This window comes from Myxocyprinus asiaticus, chromosome 27 (assembly GCF_019703515.2).
Source record: "Myxocyprinus asiaticus isolate MX2 ecotype Aquarium Trade chromosome 27, UBuf_Myxa_2, whole genome shotgun sequence".
Lineage (NCBI taxonomy): Eukaryota > Metazoa > Chordata > Actinopteri > Cypriniformes > Catostomidae > Myxocyprinus > Myxocyprinus asiaticus.
The window spans coordinates 1252745-1267929 of NC_059370.1; the positions used below are offsets into that span (position 1 = coordinate 1252745).

At 38.6% G+C, this 15185-nt stretch overlaps 1 protein-coding gene across 7 annotated transcripts in view; it reads left to right on the forward strand.

Moving 5' to 3' along the window:
• Positions 1-12475, forward strand: part of LOC127418144 (ribosomal protein S6 kinase alpha-6) — a 49745-nt gene extending 37270 nt beyond the window's left edge. For all 7 annotated transcript variants that reach the window (XM_051658553.1, XM_051658555.1, XM_051658550.1 and 4 more), the window contains 8 exons: positions 2614-2736; positions 2818-2907; positions 2993-3151; positions 3619-3780; positions 8069-8145; positions 8248-8365; positions 8559-8699; positions 10666-12475. In XM_051658553.1, the coding sequence (XP_051514513.1) occupies positions 2614-2736; positions 2818-2907; positions 2993-3151; positions 3619-3780; positions 8069-8145; positions 8248-8365; positions 8559-8699; positions 10666-10794 (999 nt within the window). In that variant the 3' untranslated portion in view covers positions 10795-12475. The remainder of the gene's footprint in view (positions 1-2613; positions 2737-2817; positions 2908-2992; positions 3152-3618; positions 3781-8068; positions 8146-8247; positions 8366-8558; positions 8700-10665) is intronic.
• Positions 12476-15185: the final 2710 nt, after the last annotated feature.

A 15185-nucleotide genomic window follows, 5' to 3' on the forward strand; every position in this document is an offset into this window, starting at 1 on the left:
AGGGGCATGCCCCTCCCAGGTCTCTCACAGGAACCATATGCTGTATGCAGATTAGGTGCATTCTTTGTAAACATCAAACGACCTACTCAATCACAAGTTTCAAAGGTCTACCTTCAAACCCCTTAATTGTAAACCAAATCCTGAATAACATCAAACACACACATCTGAAATAACAATAGAATCGTTTGGTACTTAAGGAGAGATGGCAAAGGAGCTCTGGGAATCCATAGTCAGATCTCCCGCACAATTGATGTGTGTAGTTTCTCTACCAGATATGCAATTCTTATTGATAAATGTTTAAATTTGACTTATTATTGTCTAATTGGAATTGATGAATATATTATTTTACCTGGTAAATAAATTGTTACATTTGAGTTTATTCTAATTTACTCTGAAATTATTGTCTTTAGTAGATTACGTTAAGTCCATGTTTCCGCAAATCTACGACCAGGTTAGTAGCGGACTAAAGCTCAGTTCTGAGTGGAGCATGGGGCACACCGTCTAAGACTTTAGAGTTCCGCCTAACAAATTGGCATTAGTCCAAGTATACTTAGAATGTACAGGCTCGATATGGAATATCCGTTTAGGACAACATGAAGTTGTCGACCAAGCCTAAATAGGGTGAAGTCTAAACCTCTGGTTATTGTAATATTTTCTTGCTAAGTGTACATAGGAAACTATGGCATGATTATATAAAGCTATTTTAACTTAGGTAATGTTGGTCATGACCTCTGGGTAGAAAGAATGTTACTCTAATTAAGTGTTTACTATCTAAGAGCAAGCATGAGCAGCCACATAATTAGTATTTAGTCAATTACTGTTTTAATGACCAATACTGGCATATTTGTGACCGTGAGATCTGCATACACGGCTGGCGCGAGACTCTCTAAGCGACAGGAATCCGAATGAATGAGTACAATATAAAATAGAGTTAAATACAATGATCAAATGTTAAACCAAATTTAATAATAATAATTAAGATTGGAACATTAATATATCCTTGGAAACTTTTATAATTGGAGTCAGATAAAATAAACGGGGATCATAAAATGAGTAATATAGTTATTTAATTGGAACGAAATAACTTTTTTGCCATTGGATACCGTCCTTGGGCCATTGGCTGGCCTCCCCCTTACATAATGATTATTATTAGACTATTATTGCTTTTTTTTTTTTTTTTTTTTTGTCAATGTGAGGCTCAGAAGTTAGGAGGAAAATGATAGATCAGATTTGTTTTATACTGCTTGAACACTCCAATAATGTGTCTTGGTAGATTTGTTGACAGGAATAAATAAAAAGGACAAGCTTGTTTTCGGTTGTTTCAGTTGAAAGACTCAGTGTTTTAACATTCATTTGAATTAGAATGATTAAGTTACTCACTCAAAGCACATAAGACACTCATTTGTCTCCACCTGCTGGCATCTCCAGAAATGGTCACTGAATGAAACGGTACATGAATCTGAAAGAATCTTGGTGAACAATTTCAAAAGACTTGAGGCAAAAATCCCACTAATAAAAGATACTGTACACACAAGCAGATATAAAAGATAAAATTGTACACATTTGTCATTATTGTAATTGATTAAATGTTTCTTTTTTTAAAAGACTAGCTTGTGCTCTGTCTTTTGTATTTATGTGTGAAACAGAAGCAAGATGCCCTTTATTTTTACAGCTAATTCTGTAAAACTGTGCAGTTAATTTGCCATACTTGATCATTAAAACTCCCTTGATATGGGTGTTTTAAGGTTATTCAGTTTAAAAAAAAAAACCTTCATGGACCTGTGATCATCTCACTTTTTTGCCCCTCATGAGTTTGCATCCCTGATTGCTTAACAATAAAGTTTTCCACATTTTATAATAATAGCAAAGTGGTCAAAGCTATAAGTATTTAGTGAAAAAAAAAATGTCTATCTGTCTTATACTTCAGTATGTTAAGGGATAATGTACAGCTGGTCTGAATATTTCATTGATCACATACGTTTACATGTTAATTTTCATACCTCTAAATAAAGAGTTTTTTTTTTTTTCCTCTCAATTTGGAATGCCCAATTCCCAATGTGCTTTTAAGTCCTTGTGGTCACGTAGTGATTCGCCTCAGTCTGGGTGGCAGAGGACGAATCCCAGTTGCCTCCGCGTCTGAGATCGTCAACCCGCACATCTTGTCACGTGGCTTGTTGAGCGTGTTGCTTCACGCCATCCACCACGCTCAACTCACCACGCGCCCCACCGAGAACGAACCACATTATAGCGATCACGAGGAGGTTACCCCATGTGACTCTACCCTCCCTAGCAACCAGGCCAATTTGGTTGCTTAGGAGACCTGGCTGGAGTCACTCAGCACGCCCCCTGGGATTCGAACTAGTGAACTCCAGGGGTGGTAGCCAGCGTCTTTACCACTGAGCTACCTAGGCCCCCCCTAAATATTTTTTTTTTTTTTTTGAAAATATATATTATATTTTGTTTTGCAATAAAATAGTATAAATATGTGTATATGCCCAAGAATTCAGTACACTTTTAGTTTTTTTTTTCTTTTTTTTTTTTTCTGTTTTTGGATCATTTTTTAAATTTTGGATTGAAGAAAGCTGTGTGTAAGTCAGTTGTTTGTTGAGTCAGATGCATAGCGGCTCAGCTCAGTTCTCTGATGTGTACGAGTTGAAGGAGGATATCGGTGTGGGCTCATACTCCATCTGCAAACGCTGCATTCACAGAGTGACTGCCATGGAGTTCGCTGTCAAGGTGAGACACACGGCAACCCACGGCAGTCATTTCTCCTGTTCCAGAAGAGTCTGTACGTTTAACATAAACATGTTCTGCCAGATTATTGACAAAAGCAAGCGAGACCCGTCAGAGGAGATAGAGATACTGATGCGGTACGGACAGCATCCCAACATCATCACACTAAAGGACGTGAGTCATACACTGTCACACACACTATGCTCTGTGTTTAGACGCTGGGTTCGAGTAACTGAAGTCTCTGTTTTGTGTGATTCAGGTGTATGACGAGGGTCGTTTGGTGTATCTGGTGACGGAGCTGATGAAGGGTGGAGAGCTGCTGGATAAGATCCTCCGGCAGAAGTTCTTCTCGGAGCGAGAGGCCAGCGCTGTGCTCTACACCATCACCAAAACTGTGGACTACCTGCACTGCCAGGGGGTGAGACTAAAAATCATTGTCATGTGACCTACTGCAGCCACAGCATGTTTATTTACTGCAGCTGTAGAAGAAATTTGTCATACTGCTGCTCTCAAACGTTCAAGTTTTGTGAACTCTGACCTGCGAATCCGAATGACGAAAAGACGTGTGACCAAATGTAGAACGAAATGTCACACACTGACCGTTTGGCTCAATACATAGAATGCATATTTCAAAGCTGCGTGTTTTTATTATTCAGCAAAGTGAATAGATATATATAATATTTGTGATTCTGTTTGGTCAACTGCTGTTAAAATTTTCTCAAGATGACTGGGCTGTTTTTATTTACAGGTCCAAATATGGTTTGATTTTTGTACAGTTTGATTAAATGTATGTGTGTTATAATGTCCAATAGCACTTGTGCTCGAGCTGGTCACATGTGCAGATACTTGAGGAGTGTTGATGTTCTTTTAATGTTCCTCATGCAGGTGGTGCACAGAGACCTGAAGCCCAGTAACATCCTCTACGTGGATGATTCAGGAAACGCAGACTCCATCCGCATCTGTGACTTTGGCTTTGCTAAGCAGCTGAGAGGAGACAACGGGCTGCTGCTCACTCCCTGTTACACGGCTAACTTTGTGGCTCCTGAGGTGAGACGCCCACTGCAAAACACAGTGTTGCATAAAGGATTTTGTTTTGTTTGGGACCTCAAAATTAGTCCTAACAACTTCATTAACAATAACAATGCTGTTTTCTCCAACATGTTTTTCTTTTAATTACAATACGGTTTCACTTTTGACACTGGTTCAGATGACAGTAATTGCGCATTTATAGGTGATGCGAAGAGAGACAGCAGCTTAGGGTTGGGTGATCTTCTCCATAGTCAGATCGTCCTATCGTCAGCCTGTGAGAATGCCAATAACCGATATGATAACGGTGGTCACGTTCAAACTGACGAACACCGGTATTATTGCTGGTTGGAAGCTAGGTTGTACTATGGGGTAATTTTCGTTAAGCAGGGTTAGGGTTTAGCCTACACAATAAAGCAAGACACCTTGATTTCAAAATTTGAACTTAATTTTTTATTTATTTTAACTAAAAATTCAAATGAAACTGGAAAAACATTAAGTGCAATTGAAATGTGTGGTGTTCAGCTTTTTGAAAGATGGCTTTGCAACAGTTGTGAAGGGCAGCATCTCTTTGGCAAAGAACCTGTTTCATCTGTGCATTCTCTACCGGTCGGGTATTTTGTTGTTCTGGAAAATAGGCCAAATATTGTCTTGATATCGTCAAAGGCATCAGCTATTGGCGATCACCCTGACCATCGTCGATCCCTGAGATCATCGTCTATCGGCACAACCCTACAGCAGCATGCTCGTATCTCTCGCACTCCTGGTTCACCGCTCGCGGGTGAATTCTCCATTCTCTGTACAATAAATCCGCTCCCGTGTTTATTATGCCTGGGGTATGTGTTGCGCGCAATGAACAAGCGTGCACAGCTTCACGCAATCAGTTTCTGTGCAGTTGAGTCAAGCGAGTACCTCCTGAAAGTTTATATATGCCAGTTTTAGCCACAGAAAGTGGGAAAAAACATTAGTAAAGTTTCGACCACTGTACAAGGTTCTGGGTTTGTTCCTGTCAGGCAGCAGATGTCCTAACCCGCCCCCACCCTAATCTGAGCCTGTAAGGCTTAGTAGCTTACTAGGAACAACTCAGGACACCTTTCTCCGATCACGTGACGTTTCGGGAAGTAAAAAAGAAACGGACACTGCATTAATTGTGTTATTTAACAAAACATTTTAACAAAAAATTTAAATTACAGAAATTAATGCATTAAATTTCCAAGCCCTAATTTAATGCATTAATTAATGAATTTTTTTATTATCATTTTTTATTTGTATCCAGGACTCCATTTACACCTGGTATTAAGATGTGATCAGATCACATGTGGTCAGCGTTAAATACAGTTGTAAATGGGGTCTAAAACGTTTTGTGATCGGATCATACGAATGTGGTCAAAAATGCATGTGACCGCATCGTATTTGAGGTGTAAACTCTAATCCGTCCTGAATGCGTCCCTGACAGCAGTGAAGCACAACCCTTCACCTGTCAATTAACCGCTGTGCTTAAATAAGAGTTTAAACGTTGCCAGTTACGAGCGCTTTTAAAAAGGAATAACCGTCCGATTGAAACAAAAAAAAAAATCTTCATGGATCTTCTTAAGTGTGTCTAAAATCAACATGCAGGGACACTTATAATTATAAGTTAATTTATCACACATTTGCACATATACAGTGAAATTCTTTTTTTCACATATCCCAGCTAAGCTGGAGTCAGAGTGCAGAGTCAGCCATGATATGGCGCCCCTGGAGCAGATAGGGACAAGGGCCTTGCTCAAGGGCCCAACAGTGGCATCTTGGCAGTGCTGGGGCTTGAACCCCGAACCTTCTGATCAGTAACTCAGAGCCTTAACCGCTGAGCCACCACTGCACGAAATTAGAAGCATGAGCATCTGCAGCTCAGGTTAATACAGATAATCCATTAAAATAATGGACATTTCTGCTCGAAATGTTGATTTTGCGCTTAGATTAAATTTCAGATGCATCTGGGAGAAAAGCGTGCCATTTTTTTGCACTTTCTTTGCCTTTTCTGTCTTTGTTGCGGTTTATTATTGTGCAGGAACACACTGATAAATGGACTGATGTACTGTATGTCATCATGAAATAGAGTCCCTCCCCTCTAAATCCAAACACAAGTGGTCACAGGAGACGCATTTAAGCGACCAGGTGTAAACAGTTGCTTGAGGTCTCACCTGACCACATGTGATCAGATCACCAGAGATGCATCTTAAAACCAGGTGGAAATGGGGTCTAGTAGCACCTACTAAACATGCAAAAAAAAAAAAAAAAAAAGAATCTAGAGCAAATAGTTTTCCTAAAAATGTATGTCCTCATATGGGGACAGCTGGAATAAGTTGTGAAATGTTAAATAATACCAAGCTATAGAAAGTATTTTTTTGATCAAATTGTTTCCAGGAGTGTTGGTTATTCATGTTTTTGAGACGTTACAGACGTTACAGCTGATTTTCTGTAAAGGTGCTTTTGAACAATGTGTATTAGAAAAAGCACAAATAAAAAAAAAAACTATACATACAAATAATTTGATTAGATTTGACTTTTATATTACTATAAGATTTTGTTGCCAATGTAGTAAAAAAACAATGTTCTCTCTTTGCACTGTCAAACAAACAAGTGGTAGCCAGTGCTGAAGCATTTTACCAATCAGAAATTAGCATAATTAATTCTGGTCACACAATGTCTGCGGAGGAGGATGCAGGGTTGCATGAGGTTTAACCTAGATAATTAATATCTTAACATATTAACTTTGACAGCCCTAAAAATTATTATTGCAACCCTCTACAGACATGTTGGAGAAGGAATCCCCACTGGCTAGTAAATTTTTGTTTTTACTTGCCAGACTTTTGACAACATGTAAGCGTAATGAAACTGAAATCTAAAAACGATATTAAGCAAATTAAGAAGGGGCATCTTCACATATCTATAGTATTCATATATAAGACTTCGAAACAATGTAGTAAGTGGGATTGTACTGTACATTTTATTTTATATGACACTTTACAACATTTTAATCAATTTTTTTTTAAATGATACATTTAATATTCTATCAGTACATATGTCATGATATTGCATTTTTAAATAATGATACAAGCTGTTAACTCTGTTTGAAATTTCATACACATTTTTTAACAAAATATTCACAAGGTTGGAACCTAATAATGAACATGCAATTACACATATAATGATTATATTCTAAACAATTATAATTTAAGTGCTACTATATCAAAACTACTATGCCAAAAAAAAAAAAAAAAAAACCCCTTGCATAGATGTGGCACAAGCCTATATGTTAAATTATTTAATATGTACAGTGTTTTCAGAAGTTAAACTATTTCATAATGTATGATTGTGCCTTTTAAATATTTATGTATTTACACATTTATTACACTTACTACATTACTACATTTTGTTGAATTTTTTTAAATGCACTTTACATTGAGTTTACATTGATATGAATAACAAGCGCAAAAGCAGGAGCGTTAGATATGCTGTAAAACGGAGCATGTTGTGAAAACATTCCAGGGAAAAGTTCAACCAAATAAGGTCAATTTCCTTCAGTGCGCACTCACGAGACACAACACGCTGTTAAAGACGAGGCTGAATCCAGCTTCTTAATCGCCAGTTTCTTATTCAGAAAAAGGATGTCGGTGCTTTGCCACAAGACAACTCAATCACTGGTGAGTGAAATCTGAATATTTAGTAGCCAGTGGCACTAAATAAAAATAACACATATTTTAGTTGCATAGAACAAAATTTTGTCACACATGCAAGTGATTTACTTAGTGTAGAGGGATATATTGTAATGTTTTTTTTTCCGCATTTTCCGCAGAACACCTAACACCCCCTTGTGTCCAACCCCCCCCCCCCCCCAGATTTGTTTCACTGACCAAACAGTTCAGCATTTTTAACATTGTTTTTGAAAACTAGACATGACACAGTAAAGTTTTTTGTATCGTTTTAAGCTAGATGTCATAACCTGCATTTCAGTTTGCAAGTGAGTTGTGACTGATTCTTTAAAAAGAAGTGCACCAATCAAGTGATTTAACAACCCTCTACACACACATTGGATAAACAATTGCCATTGGCTAGGAATTTTTTGGTTTTACCTGCCAGACTTTTGACATAGCTGAAGTGTGTAATTTCTGTGTCAATAGTGCCACCAAACGGATTTGCAAAAATACACTTTTTTTACTTTGATTAATTGTGTTGATTACAATGCGTTGACCTGTCTTGAATGTAATGTATAGTCCATCATACATGAATATGCACTCTCTGTAGTCTAATGCTTGCTATTTTGTAGGTACTTATGCGGCAGGGTTATGACGCCGCCTGTGATATCTGGAGTCTGGGCGTTCTCCTCTACACCATGTTGGCAGGGTCAGTATCACATTAATGATGAGACTTTACATTGTTTATATGTGTGATTGAAAATATCTTTGAGTGACAGAATAAGTCATTGATTCATTCATGTTTGTGTAGGTACACACCATTCGCCAACGGACCCAATGACACGCCAGAGGAGATTCTGTTACGCATCGGCAGTGGAAAATTCTCTCTTAATGGAGGAAACTGGGATTCAGTGTCAGATTCCTCAAAGGTAGCAGAGTCTTATGAGTTTGGAATGACATGATGATCTTTTTGTGTGGAGTGAATGGTTTGTCATTCAAATATGTCTTTTCATGAGCACACCAAACACATTTTTAAGAAACACCAATTAAAACCCATTGTTTGTCCAAAAGCTCAGTGCTTTCAAAGCAAATGATTGTGAGAATATATGTGTTTGTTTGCAGGATCTGTTGTCTCATATGCTGCATGTGGACCCTCATCAGAGATACTCCGCAGAACAGGTACTGAAACACTCGTGGATCTCCTGCCGGGAGCAGAACCCTCACTTTCAGCTCACCCGCCATGAAGCGCCGCATTTAGTCAAGGTACAGCACATGTCTATTGAATTTGATCAGGGGTGTCCAACTCCTTTTAAGCTGCCATGTCCTAACCAGCGAAGAGTGCTTTCTTCCATGTTAATCTGAGTTGTTGTCCTAACCGACCACGATAGGACATGTTATCAGTGGCTTTGTTTTTATTTCTGTGGCCACAATGAAATCTCATGGCTCCAAGATCCCGCTCCACTTCAATACAGTGAAGTTAAGTGTTTCACAGCAGTAAAATTTCAGTAGCTGATAGCAGTACCAGTGAAAATTCATGATCCCCAACCGATTTTGATATCACAGCAAAAATGAACACTGATTTCTTCATTAAGGAAACATTGTTTTAATTTCTACAGCAATTATACAAGACAAGTAGTAAATTAAAAACAATGAAACAAATTGCGAGCAATGAAACAAATAAAGGCAACAGAACAAACATACGTCAAGCAGCTAGTATTAAAGCTAGCGGTACTGCAGAAACACTTTATAATTGTAGTATTGACGAAGTGCAGAGGTAATGGTGCTTTTGACATCCCTGCTGTAGATTAAATCTCACATATCTTCTGATTGGCTGATTGAAGAGAAACACTCTCTGCTGTTGGCTGGATAACTTAAAGCTACAGCTTATTTTAATGACAGGCATGCTTTCATCAAACTCGATAGCATTGCGATAAATGTTTCTTAAACTCATTTCAGTGGAGACTTGGCATCTTTTGTGAAATGTTTTCCTTGTATTTGTCCATATTGTAGTCATTGCCATGAGAGACTTGCAGTACAAACCTCACAGTGTGAAAATGAGTTTTGGGAAAGTTGTTACCTTCAGATGCAGTTTCAGATGAAAAGATCTTTATTTTGTAATTTTGGGCCTCATTCCTGAAACTTTCAGAAATATTTAAGTAAATTAGGAATAATTTGCTTGCAAATGGACCTTGCTGAATCTTTCCACCAGATTCACAAAACACTGCAAATACCGAATGTTGTGTATATGTTAGTGAATTCCTTGCGTTCTTTGACAATGATCATAATCCACGCTGTAAGCAGGGCATCAGACTCGCTAGTAAATGAGAACAGTAATGAAAGGCCTTTTAAAAAATAGTGCATTCAAATAGTAAAATTTCGATTTAGCTGGTGTGTCCGGTCTCGAAGAAAGTGAGGAACTGACTGTCATTGCAGGTTCTTTTAATGAATCAAACAGCCCAAGAGGTCAATAAAACAGGTTTGACAAGAAGCTTGAGTGTAAAACAATGTGAAGGAGGTCCGCCACCATATCTGGTTCAGTTGAGCCCATCACCACAATCATGGGTGAAACGTCTTGGATAAATCTTGATGATAACAGTGATAATACCATTGCAATTGGAAGATTGTTGAGGAAAGTCTAAAGAAGTAAAAATAAAGAAGGTCTTTGTAATCTAATAAAGATTTGTGGGACTTTTTCTGTTTGATTTGTTTTTTTCAGTGTATTGTGTACGAACCTGCCCACAACATATTTATTTTATGACTTCAACAGCATTAACATTGACCACTGAACGTGATTTATCGATGTCCATACTGATTTACTGAAACCAAGCACTTCTGCTGGAAAAGCAAGACAAAATGTGTGGTGTAGAGGGCATAAACTACTTTGGAGAAGTAAACTTTAAGCATCAATGAAACAAGTTCATTTAAGAATAACTTAAAAAAAACACTTTTATTTTCTCTCTCTCTCTCTAATTTGTGCCTTTAATTAAGGTTAATTCATAAAAATCTCATTCAATTAATAGTTTTCTTCATGAGTTCAAACTTTTTCAGATGCATTTTACCCACAATTTACATAGGAGCAGGTGAAAATGTAGAAAATACAAAAACGTTGCATCAATAAGAAAATTTCTTTGGGAAAGGCTTTACGAACAATTCACATGAAAAGTCATTCTGCTGGTGTTTCATGAATAAGGCCCACTGCACAGAGTACTCATTGTGACATATCTCATAGGGAGCGATGGCTGCCACATACTCTGCGCTAAACCACAAGACCTGTAAACCAGTTCTGGAACCTGTGGCGGCCTCGAGTCTGGCTCAGCGCAGGAACATGAAGAAGCTGACATCTACAGACATGTCCTGAACAGAGACGTGTCAAGATCACTGTGTCCCCCTCCATATGTCCCCTCACTGAGCAGTTCCTCTCAGAGTCCTCACACACAATGCTGCAGGGAGGAAACAGTCTCTCTATAACAGCACCAGCTCTTCTGTCATTTCACAACTGCTGGATCTGAAGTGTCACTGAGCAGGTTTAATGTTTTTTCTTCTTTTTGGAATTCTCCTGTTTCCTGAGAATTCATCTCTATTTGGGTGAATCTCGTGAAAACTTGCAGGTCATATTTCACCCCACAGTTGAAATAATAATGAAAATAAATCACATTTTCTATTGTGCATAAAGGATTTTTTTTTTCATTGTGACATTTACATAAAATTACTGTAATGCAAGAATAAAAAAACTATTTTTGCTATAATACAGTCATTATAGTGATCCTGTTCAGACACATTAAAATCAGGAAAACAATTATGTGCAACAAACACCACCATGATGTATAAAACTTTTTCATAATAAATAAAAATAAAAATGTAGATAGGATTCTATTACAAAAATGAAAAATGATTTTTGTCGAATAGGAGGGTTTGAATGTGCTTAATTGTAATGGAATTATTGTCACAATGTAAAAAAATAATTATATTTCTTTTTGTGCAAAATATAAATATACATCTGAAAAAATTAGTTTATTTTTGGGGTGCGATATTTTGTATTTTTTATTTTATTTTTTAACCCCCTTTTCTCCCAATTTGGAATGCCTAATTCCCACTACTTAGTAGGTCCTCGTGGTGGTGCGGTTACTCGCCTCTATCCGGGTGGCGGAGGACAAGTCTCAGTTGCCTCCACTTCTGAGACCGTCAATCCGCGCATCTTATCACCTGGCTCTTTGTGCATGACACCGCGGAGACTCCGCATGTGGAGGCTCATGCTACTCTCTGTGATCCACGCACAACTTACCACATGCCCCATTGAGAGCAAGAACCACTAATCACGACCACGAGGAGGTTACCCCATGTGACTCTACCCTCCCTAGCAACCGGGCCAATTTGGTTGCTTAGTAGACTTGGCTGGAGTTACTCAGCACACCCTGGATTCGAACTCGCAACTCCAGGGGTTGTAGTCAGCGGCAGTACTCGCTTAAGTTACCCAGGCCCCCTGGGGTGCGATATTCTTGACCGTTTTTGTGTGATTTACCCATTTTGGATGGATTAACCACTTTGTGTCCTGTCAGAGGTATCATGTTAGTGTTGTTGGGCGGACGCCTGATGTGTGAATCACGTGACGTTACCTCAAGCAACCAGTGTTACACGTTTCTTTAGCTTGATGTGTATAAAGTGTCATTCGTCATGATCATGTTTGTGTGTATCCTTGAGCACATTTGCACTGAAGCTCGGCAAGTCGTCGCTTATGCGAGATGTTTCCTCTCCCTCCATCTGCTCCTCTGTCTCAGACCGCTCTCTGCCTTTTGTTGAATGAGATGTACATGAGCAAAAGGTGAAGAAATAATTCTATATTTATAAATCTGAAGAGGTGAATGAATCCATGAAGAGAGCTGGGTGGGGAGTGATCTCACTACTCCAGATGGAGGAAAATATTTAGTAAACCTCTTTAAAGACATTGTGGAAATTGTATCATTGTATTTATTTCGTTTATTTTTAAAATCACATTTTTTCTTTCAGGTTATGTACATATTGACATTAAAGAACATTATTGACATGATTTCTCGTGTGATTTAATTTTAAGCTTTAATAAATGAAACAATATCATTATCAAACTGGTATGATCAAGTGAGGGTTTTCACAAATAATTCCTGTAGGCCTGTAGTGAAACATTACCCCAGGAGATGGCGCTGTTTCACAACATTATTGGCCCGTGTACTCCATGTAAAATGATTTTAAATAGCAGTTTAAACAACATTTTGTAATTTGTATAATTACTGTACATGCCGGTTTCATGACCTTATGTTAATTGAGATTACATGGAATAATTGTACATTTAAGAAGCAATTTATCACACCGCAGGACTATTTAAAGGGATGGTTCACCCAAAAATGAAAATTCTCGTATTAGTTACCCTCATGATATCTCAGGTGTGTATGACTTACTTTCTTCACCAGAACACATTTGAAGAAAAATAGAAAAATATCTCAGCTCAGTAGGTCCTTAAAATGCAAGTGAATGGAGATTCCTCTTTTGTTTCTCCCAAAATCACAGACAGTCAGCATAAACGTCATTCATACGATACCAGCAGGGCCATAGCTAGTGGGGTGAAAGGTGTTAATGATTCTAGGGGCCCAAAGGTCCAGGGGGCCCCACAACAAATTCTGAACTGTATTTTTTAATAGGAAAGGGGCCCAGAGCAAAAAACAGTCAAGGGTCTCAGGTTACCTCGCTATGGCCTTTGATACCAATTGTTAAATTAATGTCTTCCAAAGCAACACGATCGCTTTTGGTGTGAAAAAGATCAATATTTAAGTACTTTTTAATTATAATCCAACATTTCACTGGAGGGTGGAGTCAAAGTGGTGACATATTTGCATTGCCATTTCTGGGATTTTTTTAGATTTATTTGCTACATAAATTTGAAACATTTTAAATGTTAACAAAACCTCAAAATCAACCTTTAGATATTGCGATGACTGCATGGAACAGGAAAATACTGCAGTCCATAGTGACAAACAGGTGTTTAGGAAAGTGCTGTGGTTAACTGGGGGCCCTTCAGCCCCATGCTACCCAGCAAGTCAGTTTTAGGAGAGAAGAGGTTCAGGTATTACTGTAAGCAGTAAACGGCCAAAAGGCTCTTATTTGCCAGAAATAAAGGGGCCATAATAACGTGCCCTATAAAGAGGCTTGGGATAAAAGTAGCCCAGACAGTGACTGCTTTTAGCCATGGGCCTCCCAGGGCTGGAAAATATGTCCAAAAAGAATGGTAAGCCTATTCAAGCATTGTTTTTTAAAATTTTTTATAAAGGCGCACAGCTGCGTAAAGAAATGGCGAGGGCTGATGAGGGCACTGTTTCTGTCCCTGCCCTCACTTCTGAGGAAAAGAAGGTGCTCTCCATTATTGGCGTCACTGCTTTGGAGAGCATCCAGGGAGGGATTGACCGTTGTGGTAATGAGCTTCCTATGATGGGTGAGGATGAAGACGTCCAAAATTATTATGAGCAGCCTGGCCCCTCTCAGCCTACCCCTTCCCAGTCCTCAGATAGTTTCCAGACTGTGGCTCAACTTTCTTGTTCCAGCTAGGGCCCAAGATGGAGGGGGTCAAACCTTTGTGCTTATAGTAAACTTGACAGAGAGAGGGAGAAGCTGCAGCTCCTCTAGGAGCTAAAGGATAGAAGACAGCGACACCATGAAGAAATAATGGAGGTCAAAATGGCCAAGCTGAAAATTTCCAAACAGCAGCTGGACCTGGCGCAAATGCAGTTTGAGCAGTCTTTCATAAGTGTGCCCATAATACCTCCTTAACAAGGTTAAAATTAACATTACCAACATTTAGTGATGTCATCTTTCCATTATGAAGTGCAATACTTTAATCGTTTAATTTCTTTTCTTGCAGAACCACCTCTGGGAAGGTGGTTAAACTAACCAATATTCACCAACTATATGTTGAATTTCACTCTTTTAACACAGTGTAGAAATCAGTATACATGTTTAAGTAGAAGGGAAACTATTCAAACTTGTGAGGGACATCCCAGTGTATATGTTGTGCAAACATCCATAAATGTGCACATAAACTTAACATGCTATTGTTTGAATAAAATGTAGCTCTGAATATTAAAGTACCATTACTTGAAGTCACAGTCATTTTTAATGGACTTATAAAAGTCTAATGTTAAAGTTTTGTAAGCATTCATTTATTGATACCTCAAAAGGCTATAGGAGCCCATGCACTCAATTCGACACAATGAAGCTTTCATGCCTGAGGTCCGTGTTATTGTACTATGCAACCGGGAGCTTCTTGCAGGTAGCCTACATTTCTACTTATTGTGATAATATGTTCACATGACAACATTACAGAGAATGCATCATCAACTACCATACCATTACTGTATAACAACCATATGCTTTCTTTGCCGGTCATTTCTGAAGGCAGCATGTAGCATCTTTATCTCGCTCAGTGCATGCAGTAATCTCCCTGTTATTGCAAGAGGTGGAAAACATGCTTCAGATGCATTCATGAGTCCTCTGGAGGACTACGGTTTGCCCCTTCCAAGTGCTGTGCAGTTATAGTTGTAACTGCCATGTTATTCAACATTGCACTGCAGGCTAGGGCAGACCTGGACCCCCCTCTGGAGAAAGACAAAGAGGAGTGTGAACAGGAGCAGGGCAATGAGGATGTTGCAGAAGTGAGGTACCGGCAGTATAATGCTGGTTTTGAAGCCAGACAGAACCTCATTTTTAGCACAACTTTTATTTAGTCCA